The sequence below is a fragment of the Coloeus monedula genome (genome assembly GCF_965178545.1).
Source record: "Coloeus monedula genome assembly, chromosome: 3".
NCBI lineage: Eukaryota > Metazoa > Chordata > Aves > Passeriformes > Corvidae > Coloeus > Coloeus monedula.
In genome coordinates this window covers 33,962,242-33,981,556 of record NC_138783.1, presented here as the reverse complement: position 1 = coordinate 33,981,556, position 19,315 = coordinate 33,962,242, and the positions used below count along the sequence as shown (strand labels likewise).

Below are 19,315 nucleotides of genomic sequence, written 5' to 3'. Positions count from 1 at the left end.
CAGAGTAATCTTACAAAAGAAAGCAAATATTCTAAAAAGTAGTGCCCTAATAGTTGCTACCATAAAGAACTTATAAAATATTACTGCCTTATTTCTTGAACATGCAATAAAGAAATGCTATTTAATTTTACAAGTCTTATCCCCAATATTATGGTTTGTTAAATTTAAACAACAAAATTTTTCATGTAGAGGACTTCTCTATATTGCCTGTTGCGTTTTGGAAAGCACTCACAATCATTTAATGCCTTTTATCATATGCATTATGGCTTTAACTACCAATTACTTTCAAAATTCATACTTAATGTAAGGACTTCTGGAAGCATTTCCTTGCTTTTGACAAAACAGGGATTAAAGCTGAGATGTAAAAGTCTAAGGAGATGTATTTATTCATGTGGCATACCTTACAGAAGTCTAATTATTAACATAAAATGAACATTTGCAGGCAGTACATGAAAGAAACGTAGCTCCTCTTCAGAAGTTCGGGATCAAATGCTAAAAGCATAAGTAGGGATGTTAGAGGGGGCCCTTGCACGTCCTTAAGATTCTAGTTCTGTTGACCTGAAAGAAGCTGTTTGAAGTACTCAGCAAAACATACGACAACTTGCTAATCCATCATTGCTCATACAATGTCTTTAAGAAAGCCTCCTCAAATCTTAACTTACAATAAAATTGAAAAAAACCTGATTTAACGCTCTATTTGACAATTGTCCAAAAGGACAAGGATATAAGCACCTGCTTGCAGCTGTGGAATCTTTGATTTTCTTCCCCTCTAGAGAAGCTAAATGTTGTTCCAAAGCATCAAGAAGGCTACTTGGTGCCTGCAAAGAGAGACATTGGGGAATACATTTGAAGAAACCAGTATTTAAAATATTTTCAGAGAATGCAGCTGTAGGGCAACAGGTACAACAGCTCAGAATACTTCTACCCCCCTCTTGGCATTCTGTATGTGTTTAATGACTTGAAGTATAAGGTGATGTATTCTCCTGACTACATTATTCCATCACAATGATTCATCAGCAAGGACTGAAAAATGTCAAGAAATGTTAAAATTAACGGCTAGGAAACAGCAAGCAGACAATCAGAAGCAGTCAGTATTTAAAGAGACACTTGGAAGGAAATTGTACCTAAAGTCGTTTCTCTGTGCATGCTCTGCAAGCCTTCACATTAATTTCAATTGGCATATAGCCAAAAGCAAGGCTGCTAAAAAACACAGCTTCGTAGTATCATGTAAGAGTCTCATTATGTGACCTCACAGACAAAAATTGTGTCTTCAAGCATGATGGAAATAAGGTTATCTTAAAACTCAATTAGAGAATGACAGAAATTACATATAATATTTTACAACAGGATCACAGAATATAAAAGCCAGGCTCAGACAGAGCTTGGATTTAATCACAAACTTAGAGAAAACTTGGTGACAATGTATACAAGAATGCATAAGTGAACCTTATAATGGCAGGTTTTTCTGGTTATGCAACCCCAAAAACACAGACATGCACTGGCAAACAAATTGGTTTATCTACCTGTGAGAGATCTGGTATGTCTCCTCTGTCAATTCCAACTTGCTGTAATAAAACAAATGAGTTTTAGAACCTGTTTGCTTTTGTTGAAGGCAGAGATGCTTATAAAGTAAACAACATTAAGATGAAGTAATGCAAAAAGCTCAAACCTGTTCAATATATATTTTAAATCTCCAGAGTATGTACTCTGTATTGGTTGATTGTAATAAATTCTTGTTAAATATACACACATTGAAGTAGGTGTGTTACACAGATATTTTAACAGATAGAACATTAAAAATAAGAGATTAAGGACCCAGTGTTTCAGAAACTGAAGAAGTTTGCCTATCTCATTATTTATGCGGCAACTCTCAGACCCACTGAAACAGAGGATATATTTGATAAAACAAAGCACCTTTAAAATTTTGTAAGTAAACATTTTCTAAAATGCACATGAAAGTTCGGATGTTTGCAGCAGGACAGACAGTGTTAAAATAGAAAGATCAATATTCTCAACTTCAATTGATGGTGTTATCAGCTGACGACAGTATCTCTGGCAGAGACACTATCAGGACAGAAGCAAGCCAAGCTTTAAGATTTATTTTTTTGTTAAGAGAGATATAAATACCAAGGAAATTAAAACAAGAAGAGGAGCACACCACAACTGTGGGATTCCATAATACTAGGACATTAATTTAGCAGTGCTCTAGAAACAAGAAGGCAACAGACTAAACACTTTTTTTTTAAAAACCCACAAACTAAACATTTTGCAAGGTAATTGCTTTCCCCTCTATGAGCACACCTACAGCAAGAAATCTTGAAGAAATCACATGTTCATCTGTTTTGTCTCAGTTTCTTATTTGTGAAGCTGTTATTTCATCTAAAACTTCTGGTAGAACTGTGGGCTTCAAACTAGAATACTGCTAAAATCATAGAAAGCAGATCACCATGAAGTTCCTTTATTCCTTTAAAGCGAGGCTGTTCTTCAAAGAAAGCTCACAAGTATAATATAACCAAGGAAATTTTAAAATGCACATTAATAGACTCTCAAGTCAAAGATAAACCAATAAGCACTCCACAGTCTTTCAATACAGACTTCAAATGAACTAATCACCAGGGTAGAGATCAACAAGATGACCCTTCGAGAGAACAGAAATTAAGCAGGAAGGAAGAAGCATCTGTTTTATGATAAAATAAGCACTCTACAAGCTGTTTCAAATAAAGAGCAAAGCTGACTGACTTAAGTTTACCTCTGCAACTTTAAGGAACTCTGAGATCCGTGTCATTCTAGTGAGGAACTTCTTATATATATCAAGGCCTTCTTTGCATTGGTTCTTTTTCATATCAAAATATTTTTCTAGAAACAGCGAGAATATTTGCATTAAATAAGAAATCGAGATTTGCAAAGATAATGCAAAGTAAAAGCATATAAACCAAGACAAACAGAAAATACCTGCAGATCTGTTATTATGATAACTGCAGAAGTCACTATGCCTAACTTGCACCACATGACAAAAGCCCTGTCAAATGTGAGCTATTGATTCCATGCATGCAATTACACCTTACCTTGCAGGTACTAGATACCATAAAAGCATAACCACCTTGAAGACGAAAATCAAGTTTAAGAATAGGCCACCCAAAGAAATGTAAATTCATCTTCTTGGGAAGAAGAAGAAACAAAAAAAAAGAGGCAGCTTTACAATCTGGCAGTCAAATATCTACACAGTTCCAGTGGCCAGATACCAGGCAAGATTTTGATCTTCTGACAAACTGATGCCTCTTACTATGGTCTGGTGCAGTGAAGTACAACTGATTAGAAAACACCAGTCCTGGAAGCAAGAGGGTCTCACTCCTCTTTTGAAAAGCCCTTTCAAGGCCTGTTTCTTTTATTAAGCTTCACTCAAAAACGTAAGTGAAAGCAACTGCATGTTACTTGCTTACCAAGGGAAAGGAAGCTGACAGGGGCTTCAGACTGGAAGACTGACTAACTTCAGATTGTCCCTTACTGACTTATTTTGGATTTTACTTTTCATTTTGCAAGCACTGGGTAATGACAGCAATCAGGTAGCTTCATCCAATCACAAAATACAACAAAATCAAGCAAGATAACAGATTACTTTCATCTTAATTCTTTTTAAAATTTAGTCTCCCCTTCATCTTCAGTACATGCAAGTGAAAGGACCTTAACCTTGAATTTGTAATTCTCCTTAAAATACAAGCTATGCCCTAGGAACATAAGACAACCAATCATGGAAACAAAGCAACATTGAAGTTTCCATAGCCAAGCAATCACTGATGTTGAGACTGCAGATTTGTAACTGACCACAACTGATTCCTTTACTACGAAACACAAACTGATCCTGTTTCTTAAGAAAAACCCCAACGAACATTAATATTGTAATTCAGGTTTCCCATGCAGTTCAGTAAGACGAAAAAAAACCCAAAAAAACCACAAACCCAAAACCAACGCACACAAAAACCCCCAAAAAAGCAGTGCAAGAAAAAAATTAGGTGAATAAAATCTTGGATGGGCTTTGCTTTCAGATTTTACCTATCCCTGTGTGCAAAGCAATGCCAAATGCAACTGCACAGTCAAACATTGGAAATAACAGTAAAATTTTGATGTTTTACAGTAAGACTCTTTCAGTTTCTCAAGAGAGCAGCTCTTGTGAGTCATTCACTGCGTTCCCCTCCCAGAGCTGAGCATTGCAGAAAGCAGTTGTATTTACCCAAGAGGTTAATAATCCCTTCGTTATATGCCGCAAACAGTCTAATGGCATCTTTGAAGAGGAGCATGAAGGCAGCATTAATTACACCATTTGTAAGTTCATTGCTATTAACCTAGGAAGATCAGAGAAAAAGTTAATTGAATTGGATTGATCTCTTACTGGAAAACTTCTAGTTAAACTCCAGCACGTTGTCTCAAGACATGCTTTCCAATCATCTCACTGGCTATTAGCAGAAAGTAGCACCAAACCAAATCAACAGTTTCTCTCATCACAGAATAAAATCAAATCATTTTGTCAGACATTTTTGTTAACCAATGCTAATGTTAACTAACATAACTAGAAGACAGAGGGCAGAAATGATCAGCTTTTCAACAAACAAGCAATTCTTACATAAGGTACACAATAAAAACACAGTAATTTAGGACAAAGCATTCTCTCCAGTGAGCATTGCATCTCTTTTTTCTGATTTCTTGGGGATATACCAATGAACAAAATTACTTGTGCTCTTTAAGCTGTGCAGATAACATGGAACCAAGTGCAAGACCTTTAATCTTGACCTATCTTACAATCTTAGGCATGCTTGTACAACAAGTTGACAGTATGTTAGATATGTACATGCTGCTAAAACTTACATTAAAGTCAAGAAGTGCATCCATTTGATTTTGTATAATTGGTACAGTTTTTAAGAGCTTTTCTGTGCTCATTGTTCTCATCACTCCATCAGCCCTGTTGTGAGAAAAAAATCAAAGAAAATTCTTCACATGAATTTTGAAGGCAATTTTTAGTAAGAAACAACAGAATATATATCAGGTCATCAGAGAAACCATTTAAGTCTTTGCCATACCAAGCAAGCCTTGTGGTGTTCAGGAATGGTGTCTAGCCAATATAACTGTAATAACTGCAGTGTGGAAAGACAACAACTAATTTAGTCAAAATATGAATCCAAGATGAATTTTGACTCAGAGAAAATGAAACTGATAGTGTTTAGAAATATAGGAGAGCTACAATGCATCAGATAACAAAAAAAAAAAGCTCTAAAGGTTATTTTTGAAGCAATTTTTAATATATTCTTTTTCCAATCACCCAACTATTATTTTGTGTCAGTTTGCGTTGTTCTCAACTTAAAGAGGTAAGAAAGAATAAAAAAAAATGCAGCAGTATGCTTTTCAAGCTTTTCTTGAAAAGAAAAAAGACTAGCGACTACATGAAATTTCCTTTTAATGGCTGACTACCAGTATTTGATTGTTTATTAATTGTTCAGACTGAATAGACTAGGATTGGCAGCACATTTGAAAAAACCCATCAAATGAATACCAAAAATATCCAAGAAAAGCAACAACTGAGGAAGAGACTAAATCCCCTCAGTGAAATGAAACAACTGCTTTCTGTAAAACAAATCAGACAGCCTTGCAAGTTCATCAGCATGCACACAGCAAACCAAATGTTTCCTGCAAGTGCAAATCTCATCGTGCATCTTCACAGAAAAGTTTGCGGCTGTTCTCGAGGCTGGAAAGCAGTGGGGAGCGTGCTGCTTCCACCTCTCTACTTGTGGTATATACTTACTCCTAACAGCAAACAATACCTGCAAGAAATTTAGTGGGGCACAGCATAGGAGCAAGGGCCCCAAGAAAAATCAAGGTGTGGAAAAGCCAGATTGCCACCATCAGAACTGTTATTCCTATTGGCTCACAGAAGGACCTCCAGAAACATGGTGCAGGCTAAATAATTCACCCCTTTAGGCCTAAAACACCTGATAAAACAATTGTGTATCTCTCTATAGCAGCTGCAGCCACCTTACCACACACAAATCTGAGGTGTGGAAAATGCTGTTTTGTGCTGATGGCGATCCAAGCAACTCTAAAGGCAGAAAGAGCAAAAGGAGCCCAAGCATCCTCCTTTTACTCTACCATCACACTTCATACCAAAATGGACTCCACAGTGTTAGCAAGGAGGCAGAAGGCATTTGCACAGTGTTCTGAGGCCTTTGCAACATTAATGTAAGATATCATGAGACAGCCCATTACTACAGTTAATTTATTCAACAGTATTAAATTCAGATTTCTGTGGATTAAAAATTAAGTTTTAGTTTCAATAAAAACTAACCTATGTATGGATGATATAGGACACCCAAATGTAAAACGAATATTAGGCTTTTAAACTTTAAAAAGCACCATATACAGAGATAATGGACAAAGATGGAAAAACTGTTGACTGTGATTGGTACCTTCTCTCCAGCCTTCCCAAAGATGAGTTCCAGATTAATTCTATTGTTCACTATAACATGTAGTTTACCAAACTACTGGTGCTCTATGCTGAGTTATTTTACATGTAAACAAGTACCTAGTCTCAAAACAACTCATTTCTCTTAAATGAGCACACTTTCCAGGGGAAATTTTAATTCCTGTAGACCAACTCAGGATAGCATCTGCTGCAACGTACTATTAAAAGTACAAATTTACACTACCTTCACAAAGATAGTAAACTTCATACAGATATTTTGTGACAAGACCAGAGAAACACCAGGAAGGACTGCAAGGTGTTTCACCTGTCATTTAAACCTTCAAGAGCTACAAGCACAAATAAATGGCACAGTCCTCTATATTACACACAAGGCAAAATATACCATCTACTGTGGAAGACTTGTTCAAACTTCTACTTTCTTTTATACAGACTTTGATGCATACCATCTTTCATGCCTTTACATTAAACTGTTAATGTTTGAAGATAAAAATTACAACAACTGAAGTAAAATATTTTTTGCAATATACATTACTGGGGACTCAAGCCTTTGTGTGTCATGGTAGATACTCATCAGAGAAAAGGAGTCATTCTTGTGTGTATTAAGCCTGAGCCATCATCAGTATTTTTCACTTGAATTACAGGACATACGACAAAGCCTCAAGATCAGTAGAAGAAAATGCAGTCCTTACCCTCTTTTTACTTTAGTGAAGTCAAAAGCCACTTGTCTGTAGGAAACTGCCTTTTCATTCAAATACCTGCTATACCGTCTGATAAACGTTGACATGTCATAACCTAAAAAACAAGTTTCAGAGGTTTAGTACCTACCAAATAAAAGAACAAGAATGTTGTTCTAAATAAAGTGCAAAATACTAACACAAGACAGCTCCATTAACTACGTAAAATTGTGCAAAAATATAATCTCAAAATAACTGTGCACGTCACTGTATTCACCATGTAAATCAAACAGACAACACCACAAATATCTAGACAACCCCAACTATGTAAAAGTTTACACTTCACTTCCTAAGGAAATTACTTCCAAAAGCCAAACAAAGTAATTTTTATGCAAGTCCTCTTATACTACAATAGAAATTACTATCAAAAAAATTAAATGATGCATTCACAAAGGCGTTCACATCAGCTCTGCAATACATTGTCTCATTTGCAACTGAACAGAAAAAAAAGGCTTTGATGGAAACACTACAATATGACAAATTTTTCTCTGTTAAGACAGCAATGATAGGAAATATTTTGATAACTGTCAATCTAGAGGTATAGACTAAGAAAAAGATCTGTTCATAGTCTATGTTGAGACCATAGAAGTTAAAACTCAGTAAAATGACACAATTTGGTAGAGCCTTGATTATCACTGAGAAGGTTTCTGTCCCCAGGCAGCCACTTTGGCTGCCTGTTCTAGAACACTTGTGGCAAAGATAAGAAGTATATAAGAAGCAGTAAAGAAAGTAAGGAACCACCTTAGGAGAAAAAACAATGACAGCTATGTATATGGTCAGAACTGCACTAAACTGCAGTGTAACAGTTTGGAAGTTTATTTCAGTTGAAAAACCTGAACCAGAGAAACACTTACTTGCCCACTGAATTAGTCCCGAAGATAAATGGAATGGCCTTTGATCAATTTTCCAAAAAGGTAATTTTGATTGTTTTTAGACAGTTCTTGTCTCACTGACATGATGTATGTACATATGATGCATTTTAAAAAAACTAAGTTACTTATCAAAATTGCCTCATTTGGAGAAGTCTATCTCTATAGAATTAAGAGGAATGCTGAGATTTGTATCACTAAGTAAGTCAGAAGCCTTTAAGTAAGCCTGTTAGAAAAGATGCAACATGTTCCTCCAGCAGACAGCTCCTGCCACACCATTATGGCATTTTATTTAAGAAATGCAGCCTGGGGTAAAATGGACAGAAAAGTCACTTCCTAAATGGCAGGGTTCATTAGAGTAACCAAGTTGTCTTTGCTGTTCCCCAGCACATTACTAACTTATAATGAAACAAAGACACCTTACCTTGCAATCCACTTTTGTCTAGGAAATTGCTCAAGTTAAACAATGTATTTCTGGAAGCCAGATACTGGATAAAACGCTAGATGAAAGAAAAAAACGAATACTTTTACTGGGTTACCAAGGAGAAGGAATAGAGGTAACAGTACTAGAAACTTTTTACCCAGGTTAAGAAATTCACCTTTCATGCCTTAAGACTGACTTCAAATCTGGAAACTATTACAAAAACTTAGCTGAACTACTGAAGTAAGCCAGTTATTTCTTTTTTAGGTATAAATCTGTGAACAAATCCAAGTTGCATTTTGTACGAAGGCCTCGTTTAGTCAGAGTTTATTTTAAGCCATAATATGGAGCTCTGAACTTCTGAAAAAATCCCTTCAAATACATTCTCATTTTACATGCTCACAGTTGTTTCACTGACTTCAATTTTGTAACAACTGATTTAATTTTACCAATTAGCCAAGCCATCTTTGCACAGCATACACTTGTAATGGTACTTAGCTTAAATATGAAAATAAGGTGATATAAATGTTAGTTTGCTTATAAATCAAATATCAAACATAACAATCCATATAAAGCATTAACACTGCATCACAAGACTTCTAACTATACATAATTACAAATTATGTTTCACAAGGTGAATGATGCTATTTTCATCTTTAAAAGACATTTCAGATCATTGACAATTTAATAGGAAAAGAAAATTTGTACAGAGCTGCTACAAAAATAAACCAATCATTCAGTTGCAATAAACATTTAGAAAAAAGACAAAAATAGTGTTGATTAGCATAACATGTACTACTTTGTTACTTCCATTAGCGTACACAGGTTACATAGAAAAAAGACTGGAGGAGAGTAAAGGCACTCAGTATGCAGCTATAAAGGAATTAAGCCAAAATTGGAGGCACCATCCCTGGAGGTATTTAAAAGACACACAGATGTGGCATTTGGGGATGTGGTTTAATGGTGGGCTTGGCAGTGCTGGGTTAGCAGTTGGACTTGATCTTAAAGGTCCTATGCAATCTAAATGGCGGTATAATCAGTTTGTACTCTCATTGTTCAAGTACTATTCCTAACTGAAAACTTTCATCTTGAGCAGCAATCTTACCTTCATTACTTCTGTAAAATATTTGGCAAGCAAAATTTGTTTGGAAATTCTATTCTTAATGGAAAATATTTCACACAGTGGTACTACTGTGAATTGTTTTCATAAAATTCATATGACTCAAAGTGCAAAGCGTATAGACTGTGTTTTGAATAGTGTCAATTATCCCGATGAAAAAGTTTAAGCTTCAAGACAACAACAGACGTTTGCCCTCTTGTGGCTTAGTTAGCCTCACAGAATAGATTTTCACCCAGACCAGCAATAACCTGCAAGTGAAACCATTTTAAACAGTATGTTTAAAAACTTAACCTCCCCCTCCAACCCCGACTAGTCAGTCAGAGGAAGCAGCTCCTCTGAATGCAACCTGAAAAATTCTGGTAATTTGATAAAGCTGTCTCAATTCCAAAGCTCATATAGCTTACCTTATTCTTACTGTTTGCAGTAAAAAGGAATGTTTACAAACATTTCCTAAGGAAGCCTTAAAAATATGCTTTTTGGGTTTTTTTAAAAGCAAAACACTCAAGCTGCTGCTATGCTTGGCTTCGTATCTCAAACAGTAAGGCCCCATAGGAATTCAAATTGTGAGACAAAACAAGTTTATTCCTTTTTGTGTAACTTGGGGTTATGTTTGTTAAACTGTTACTGTATTCGGTTTTATTTCAACCACAAAGCCAACCCATAGGCATACATTTGTTTTCATTGTAAAAGGTTAGGGGGTGATGGTAGAAATCAACTTAGAATCAAGTAATCTGGAGAAAAGACCAGAGGGTTAGCTACAGCATGAAAGTAAAAATGCTTCCATTTTCAGCTTTTAGAATCCCATGCAAGTTAATTTTTCTTGGTTTTTTTTTTCTTTCATCATTAGAATATGAACATAGGAAAAAAAGTACCCTCAGCATCTGGAACACTTTTTACTCTACAATTACAAACTTTGAAGTAGAAACAATGTAGACAAACAGAAAATGAGACCTGTGTTCATGCAGAGTTGGACTGAAAAAGGCAAACCCAAAGATTGTCCTACAAAAAGAATTAGTGGAAGCATTTAGCTGACATTTACAGGAACGAGGGGCTGCAACTGTTCTTAGACACATCATTTTTGTATTACCTCATTTCCATACACCATTAGATGATGGGTTGTGATAAGAGATTTGAAGACCACTACCCAGCTACTGTTGGTAGTTCTTTCAAATAAACTATCCGCCAGTTGTGGGATGTTCACATTCATCTCATTTGTGCACTGGATTAAATCTGCAATAAAGAAATTTCTGTTATTATTATCAGTTCTGTGAAGGAAGATCAATTATGTAGTAATATTTTTGATGAAAACTGAGGGGTTTTCCAGTAAAATAAATATTGAAAAGCACCATGGCTTGAGTTTACCAGAACTTTGTAATACAAAGTTCACTCTGCTCACTGCTAAGATTCAACTGCTTCTGCAGCTGCCTTAGAAGGCCCTGGAACAGAAGTACCATAATGACTTACACTACTTCTGACTAACAGCTCTCAGCTTTCAAACACCTGAAGCATTAAATAGTAAAATAATTATTACATGGTACCATTTAATTAAGTTTTGCTGGAAGATTATGACTAGAACTAACTGTAATCTCAGATTTCTGGTCTCTTAATGGATCAGTAAACCCTTTTAGACATTGGTTCAATGTGAGTAATAAAAGATTCAAATATTGCTTAGTCTTGATACAATGCAATCAACACATTCAAAAGGGCAGAGGAAATGTTGAGTGAAAAAAGGAGCCTCTAGCAACAATGCCAGAAGCTGACAGATTAATTTAGTTAAAACAAAGTTGGATTGTTAACTAAGAAGATGGTTAGGAGCACAAGACCTGAGGTTGGCTAGCTAAAACAGTCTTCCAATTTCTGTTCAGCCTGGACTGCTGTCACACCTGTGTAAACATGGGGAGCTATATACTTTCAGTACAACCAATAGAACACTATCCAATCATCCAGTAACTTATTTCCAAAGGCTGATGAAGGAAGAGATGACTTAAAATCATGACATTATGTTGACAAATACAACAGGAACAACTATATGATAATACAGTTTGCTACAATTTAATATAAAGCTTAACTTACTGCAGCACAGTAGTGATGAAATTTCTCCACTATTACCACTCCAAAAATAAACCAGTAATTTTCACTCAAACTGACAGCCCTGCCAAAGGCCATAGCTCAATAAAAATCAAGACTTCAGAATGTCCTATGCCTGCCTGTCTAAGGACTACCAAGTCATACTGGAAACACCCATTTAATCTGAAGGCAAACATTTCACCTTTGAAGACAGTTTTATACCTTGCTATGAACAATCATTCACCTTGAAGGACTCCTGAAAGACAGGACCTTCCTTCAGCCAGACCAGCAGGTAAGCACAGCTACCACATACACAGAACTAGAATGGTCAGAACTGAAAAAGCTGCTATTTACATGTTTAAGTACTAAAGGAAGAGAGCAGGAAATTACTTCCACATTCATAAATGTAATGAGATGGAGAGACAAACACTCCTTTATCTACAAGTAAAATTGTGATGACTACAAGCATTCATGACCTCATTTTTAAGTCACGGTTATCTATTATTGGATGATGATTTGGGGCTGTTAAGACAATGCCAGGATATTACTCAGCAAGAGACATGCTCTGAACTGTATCATTAAAACCAAGCCCTGAAGCTTCTTCACCTTCAGGTCTTCCCTCCTAAACAGTAACACAAGCAGTTTTGTGCAAGGCTATCTGGTAGGAACACACATTAAATACAAAGGTACACACACCACTGGATGTCAAGTCATATGTTTTGGCATAAGAGGTTCAAGTGCATATTAGAAACTGAACTTCTATTCTTAAATGCAACATTTGCCAACAGATCAACAGTAACAAAAAAATACAAAAAAAGAGGTGTCACTTGAAAATCCACTATCTAAAAACATTAAAAAACCCCTACTCCAAATAAATACCCAGTGTAGATGATATTTTGTGCTGGGAGAAATGTTTTCTGAAATGCCACTGAACTTTGAAACTTATCTGTTGCAGTGTGTAAAAGAAAACAGGCTGTGTAAGCCAGCAGAAAATCATCCCTCACAGGACTGATGAGTGTTTATGTAGAAAGCCTATGAATGAACTTGGCGGGGGGCAGAGGGAGAGAGTGAAGGCAGATTATGAGGAACCAGCAACCAACTGGGAGGGAACACCGGCAAGAAGACAAGTACACAGGCAACCCCAGCCTTCAGTGGAAGCAAATCTGCAAATGCCAACAGGGGAGTCACTACAATACACTACAGTTACTACAAACTAAATTTAGTAAAACATGAAACTTCTCTCTCTCCAAAATGCTGACTGAGCAGATATGCAATAATCTGGTACGTCTTAATATCTCAAAGTACCTACACTGTACACATCTCAGAAAAGTTACATTTCTCTGAAATCTCCTTTGAAAGTATTTTCATGAACAATGCTTAATAGGTAAAGAAATATTTGCACAGTTACACCCACATTAGATCAGCAATTTTTGTGCTAACTATAGTATAAGCAACATAGTACAGACAGCAGAAGATGGTATCCTTCAACCCACACTGCTGCACCACATCCCACACTGCATATACAGTGTTCTTACTTATTTATCCTATTCCCACAAACATCCTTCATTAAAGGAAAGGAACAAATATATAGTTATTTCCACATCCTACACTTAACACAACTCATCTCACACCCACCTATGAAAATACTAGCTATGTGTTTGGAAACCTAAGGGCCCCAAAGCAACATATCTCTGGACTGCTACTTACTGGAAATGCTATGAGCAACACCACAGGCGGGTGTATAACCAAAGGGTACAGCACTAAGGGGAAGAGCTTTCATCTCAGAGCAAAAATAGAAACAAACAAACAAAATCAAGAAAACAAAGGATAACCCTTGGTGAAAGAGTGACGCCTGTTTCATTGATCATCTTGTCATGGGAATCGAGGAGGACTGAATACTTACCCCATCAATACCACAGAAAGGAAAGTCACTTTCTGTACTGACCTTCTGCATTAAGCCCCAGAACACCCCAGAGCAGAAAAAGAAACTCTCCTGGGAAATATAAACTACCTAAAATCATAGAATGCTGCAATTCTAAAATCTGTTAAAACTTTCACAGCATGAGACACACAGCATACAGGTGTAAGATAACAAATGCCATTCCTTGTTTTAAAGAAGAGAGCAATTAGCAACAAGAATCTCAAGCTTGCAGCTGGCTGGGAGACTTACTATGAGGGAAGCTTAGACAGCAACGAATGCACAGTCATATCCATGGATGTGGCTGGGGACAGCCAAGGGAAAGGCCACCACGTTGCCCAGGGCATAGAGCATATGATGAACAGGAAGTGGTTGAAGGAGGTGGGTTTATTCCACCAGTAAAACAGAAGGCTGGAGGCAGGGAAGGGCAATATAAATGCTACCTTCAGCCAGGTATTTTCTTGGAGGTTCACAGTACAAGGATGATAAGCAAAAGGAAAATGGTCAGGCACCGGAGTCTGAAAACAGCCAGATCTGTTCAGCTTAATGTTCAGCACGGTTTAAAAGCTGGGGTTCATTACAAAACCTGAGGTCCTTCCCAATCTAACACAATTTACAAATCCATGCAATGTCTATGGAAAGAGAGAACAGAGGCAGGCAAAAACAGAGAAGCGACTTACAAAGTAAGTAGAAGTCAGAAAGAGTAGTCCAACAGGCATTCCGAAAGATTGAAAACTTTTGACTTAAGTGATTGACAAAACATGTTTTGAGAACACCATTTACCTACCTACACTAAACTGTATATCAAATTGCAGCAGAGATTTCAGAGCCAAAACTAGATTTTCCAAGAAAGCACTTGTAGCTTGTTTTTCAAATAGTGTTTAGATTTTATTTTTGTTGTAACAGTTAAAGCTTTCACCACTAAGTGACTTTCACATAATTCAGTACTGTTTGGGTCTTTTTCCACCAAAGCAAGGGTTTTGTAAGGAATCATAACAAAGGTCTGGCCAAAAGACAGTTCAGCAACACTTGGAAGATTTGCAACTGCACCTGTACGAAAGCAAGCATATTGCCTAACACTGCTCAACATGCAGTAAACATGCAGTAAAATACTGTAGAATGCTCAGGCTTAGAAAAATAATATCCTTGCACTCCCAACCAAGTGTTCTACACCCTTTCAACTGTTCAGCCTTCATTACAGGAAAGAACCAAGCAATTCACTGCCTTCCACAATTCATGGTTACCAGGTGAAAGAAGTATAAAGGTGCAAAGTAGAGTAGAAGTAGAGCAAGACTGAAGATTCATACACAAGAAAGAAGCAGCAATCACCTACACAAAGCAGTTACTATAAGGCTATGATGATAAAGTACATTGTCTACTCCACACTAAGCATGTAGATGTGGATTAGCCAACCCATGGTAAGGGGTCATGAGTCTTGACCCATGGCAAGCACGAGGCAGTCAGGCTGGATAATAAAGCATCAAAGGCATCTGCCCCAAATTACCCCAGAGAATGCATGTGCTTTCGGCTTGTGCCTGTGACCTAACTCCTTCTGCAGCACCTCATTCTGCACCAGGCAGCATGCTATGCTATCTAAGACTGGTTTCCTTCCCCACAAGAAAGAACCACAAGGTATGCTGAATGAGTCTTTATTATTTCTTTTCCCAGAATATTACTCGTATTAATTCACGGTAAGATTAAAAAGAACCGGGTTGAAAATAGCTTTCTTTAACAGTTTTAGTTTCAGATACAGTTTCAGACAGCATCATTTGTGGTAACAAGTAAGCTGAACATAAGCCAGATTTACATACTTCATGTACATGCAGTACCTGATTATTTCCAATGGTTTACCTGTATCTCTCATTTTGAACAATATTTCTATTCATAAGTATCAACCTGAAAATATTTACAAGAATGAGATCTTCCAGGCCAAAAAGTGCCCCACACTCATTACTCCAAAATAGGTCAAGCAACTGTGACAGATATCCACCTTGTTAGCTATTGCTTTTTCACCTATTATACCACAGATACTACCTAGAATAAGCAAGTAATTGGGTACATCCTGCAAGTTATTGATAGTTGTGCCGTTTCTAAAAAGTTTCTAAAAATATGAGACAGTACCCTTTCAATAAGCAATGGAAATGTTGATCATCCAACATAAGTAGACAGATAGTGCCAAGAGCTAAACACATTACATTCTTCAGTTTAAAAAGATACAAGAATAATAAAAGAATACTTAAATACATATTGGTGGATCCAAAGCACAAGTCAATATGCATCAGATCAAGTTAACTCAATCGGTAAACTTAAAATTGAAGTCAACAGAGCAAACCTGTTTCTTTTTTCAAATACATAAGGAAGTATAAAACATTTCTTGCATGAATTAATATTCACATAGAGAAGTTCAAAAGAACACAGTTAATTTAGTACCTTTCAAACTGAAGAGATAACACACTAGTAACTGAAACTCCACTCATGAGGGAACACTTGTGGCTAATCACAGTGTGGAATACAGGACAGTGCCTATCCTTAAGATAATTCCACTCAAGAGTGTGCATCTCCTTATGATCATTTTCCCTTTCACCTGAGGCTCTGTACAAAACAGTTTCTAGATTTGAGCAAAATATTTAATAATTATTGATACAGGGCTATTTTGCTTTCCTCTAAGGGACCAGCTTCTCAACAAGAAAAAACATTTGAAGCTGACACACTTTCATTTTATCATACTTCTGGAAATGAGTAGGAAAAATGTTTGTGTGTTAACCCAAAAGGTGAAACAAAAATAAAATACTAATGGAAAAGACACAGTTATCTACACTGCCAATACTCAAGTTAAACTCCTTTCTCCAGCTGTCTACATTTCAACTCATGTCATGATTTTCAAATTACACCACTTCCCTCTATGTTAGGGTCTCATTTCCTTCTTCTACACAAATATTTGCTGGAACAGAGCTGCTCCCTCATTTGGTCAGCAATCTTAATCAAAATGCACATGTTGAATCTAAAAATCTATTAAACAGCTAAAACATTTCCAAAGGATAGATGAGAAAGCAGCAATGTCACCCTTTCCCATGCAACGACACACTGGGTAGCAGCCATTAACACTGATAACTTTAGGAATTTGGTGAAAATTTTCGAAGATCAAATTGATTAATGATATGAAAGTTCACATCAAATTGGTTAATGATATGAAAAATGATTGGTTTTATGCCATCAAGAAGTCAGCCACCATACCAAAAATGCCTTCCTTTGAATTTTTGTTATGACTAAGTTACAATTTTACTATTTCTAAACAAATTTCATGGGTTTAAGATTAACATTCCCCTGCTTCCCCCTAAAAAGCTCATGATCTATATGGCCCATGTGGATTTTAAATAGTCCTGTTACAGGTTCTGGGGAAAGCACACATGCCTGCCACATCCTTCCCTCCCAGAAGGACATTGAGAAAGTTTTGCAATAGGGAAAAAATACAGGTTATTGAGAAGGAGAGGAAAAAAAAAATTAAAGAAATAAACATGTTCCAGTTACACTAATGTAGCATTTGTCAGCAGATCTTAAATAAAGGAGAAACTAAATTTAGCAGCAGCAGAGTTTTTCATGGTCAGTTTTTATTTTGTTATTTATTGAAATAGAAGTGTCTTTTTTTAACTGGAGTGGTTTGCATGAAATGTAACATAAAATATTAGAAATATCACCTCTGTATATTAGACATTTTTCCCAGTTATATTTTTTTTCTTCAAATTTCTGTAACAGATCATCTTCCTTCCCTGAATAATTGGCAAGTCAAATTAATCAAATTTATTTTCAAAAGTTCAATACAAAGTATCAAGAAGAGTTTTTCAACTGGCTGCTGATGACAACAAATACTTTGGATTATGGAGGTTATTTTTCCTATTCACCTTGACACAATGATTATGAAGAGCTTGCTCTATTTTTATCCAGTTACAAAATTTAAAAAATTGAAATGACTTCAGAAACACATACCAGCTTTATTCTAGTAAAGCTCTTTGAAAACATTTCTAGAACATATAATAGACAGTGTTCTCTAACATTTAAATACTTGGAGGACTTAACTGTGCCATGAAAGGACACTTATAAAAACTTCAAGAAATCAGAAATACTAAAATAAGAACAAAAGAGAAAGGTTTTCTGTAAAATCTATAATTAAAATCTACAGATTAACAGTTCTGATAACTGCAAATGCTGACACATTCAGATCTGATTCTATGCATTCCAACTGACATTTTAAAAGCAGATAATGTAAGCATATGGTAACTTTCTAAAAAATTTCCCACTTCTTCCACAGGTGATGTCCTTATTTAAATATGGGAAATAGGATTACAAAGTTCTTGGATGTAAATAAGTACTTTTCATTATAGAACCAAGCAATTTGTCTAAAGAGAATACCCAAAATAGTTCTGAACATTACTGCAAACAGGTAAAATTGTAATTTTAAAAAAAAATTTATTTCTTCCTCAAGATGATACATTTGGTAACTAAAAATTAAGCTTGGGCCAAAATAAAGATACCCCAAATGACGTACTAGAGTGATCAAGCAAGACAGAGTGACGCTAAATTTCATTCTGAGCCACTCACTAAATGACATTTAATATGCTGGAAGAATATTATATAACAAGCATCTATTTGAAAACAGAGTGAATACTTCAGTATTTTCCTAATTAACAGAAAATACCTACATTTGCAGTTTAAGACAAAATAAACACTATTTGTTCTAAATTTAGGTTTGTTTCTCTTCTGAATAAACCCAGCTGTACCAAACTACCTTACTAGAAGTAATTTACTACATCAGCTTGCCCCGTGGTTTCACCCAAGTCCCCTTCAGAAGGTGGACAAGGAAATCTGGATCACACATTTTTAAATTAACAATTAAAATTCCCACTGACAATTATTTCTCTGCATATAACAGCATCTTAACAGCTGCATGTACTGACTCCAGAAACAATTTATGGAAGAGTTAAAGAAATCTGAGAAGACTCATTCTATTCTGAGCTTTCCATGTTTAAAAGGAACTATGATTTAATCTACTTTATATTAGATGAGCAGGATAAAATATGCAGAAAGAAGATTTATTATAATGTTGAATAACTTGCTCAATAGCCAAAGATTTATATTTTCATTTCATCAAGTCACATCTTGCCTTTTTCTTCCAATTGAAATGAGACTATCATGTACTCTATCCTACTTAAAACTGCTATTTCTAATCGGAATTCTTAGAAATTACCTTAAATCTCTATCTTTCTAGTAACCCTGTGAACTCAGCATTACTGCCTCAGGTATCTTTTAACTCTACATTCTTCTCAGACGGCAACACTGACTAACTTACTACTTCTGTTTGAGAAGTGTAAAAACTAATTAAGATACTTTCTGCAAAAAATACAGTAAAAATTAGTTCAGTTGAACAACTGCTTCAGTGAAGAATTCTCTGAAAAACATTAGCGGTGTCTATCAAAACTCCTCAACAAATAAAGCATCGGTAAATGAAACAGCAAAAGAAGTTAAAAATCAGGGGAGCACAACTAAAAACCATTATGTAAGTCACGTGGTTTTCCTTCTTTTCTTTATCTTAATTCCTACATACTGGAAAGTGCCACATTACCACTTGATTTAAAATTCATAGTGATTATTCAAACTTCTCCAGTTATAAATATTGTGGAAATGACCAGTCTGGCTATGTTACCTTCGGAGAATTGATTTGT

At 35.9% G+C, this 19,315-nt stretch overlaps 1 protein-coding gene across 9 annotated transcripts in view; it reads right to left on the bottom strand.

The window, feature by feature from the left end:
- PICALM (phosphatidylinositol binding clathrin assembly protein) overlaps window positions 1-19,315 on the bottom strand; it is a 66,683-nt gene that overhangs the window by 29,785 nt on the left and 17,583 nt on the right. For all 9 annotated transcript variants that reach the window (XR_014226255.1, XR_014226256.1, XM_082277489.1 and 6 more), the window contains exons 2-9: window positions 10,701-10,843; window positions 8,497-8,572; window positions 7,159-7,261; window positions 4,861-4,954; window positions 4,229-4,340; window positions 2,750-2,856; window positions 1,524-1,565; window positions 733-818 (exon numbers count right to left, since the gene is read on the bottom strand). Coding sequence is in view for 7 of the 9 variants with exons in the window: in XM_082277489.1 (XP_082133615.1) it covers window positions 733-818; window positions 1,524-1,565; window positions 2,750-2,856; window positions 4,229-4,340; window positions 4,861-4,954; window positions 7,159-7,261; window positions 8,497-8,572; window positions 10,701-10,843 (763 nt within the window). In the remaining 2 variants the exon portion in view is untranslated. The remainder of the gene's footprint in view (window positions 1-732; window positions 819-1,523; window positions 1,566-2,749; window positions 2,857-4,228; window positions 4,341-4,860; window positions 4,955-7,158; window positions 7,262-8,496; window positions 8,573-10,700; window positions 10,844-19,315) is intronic.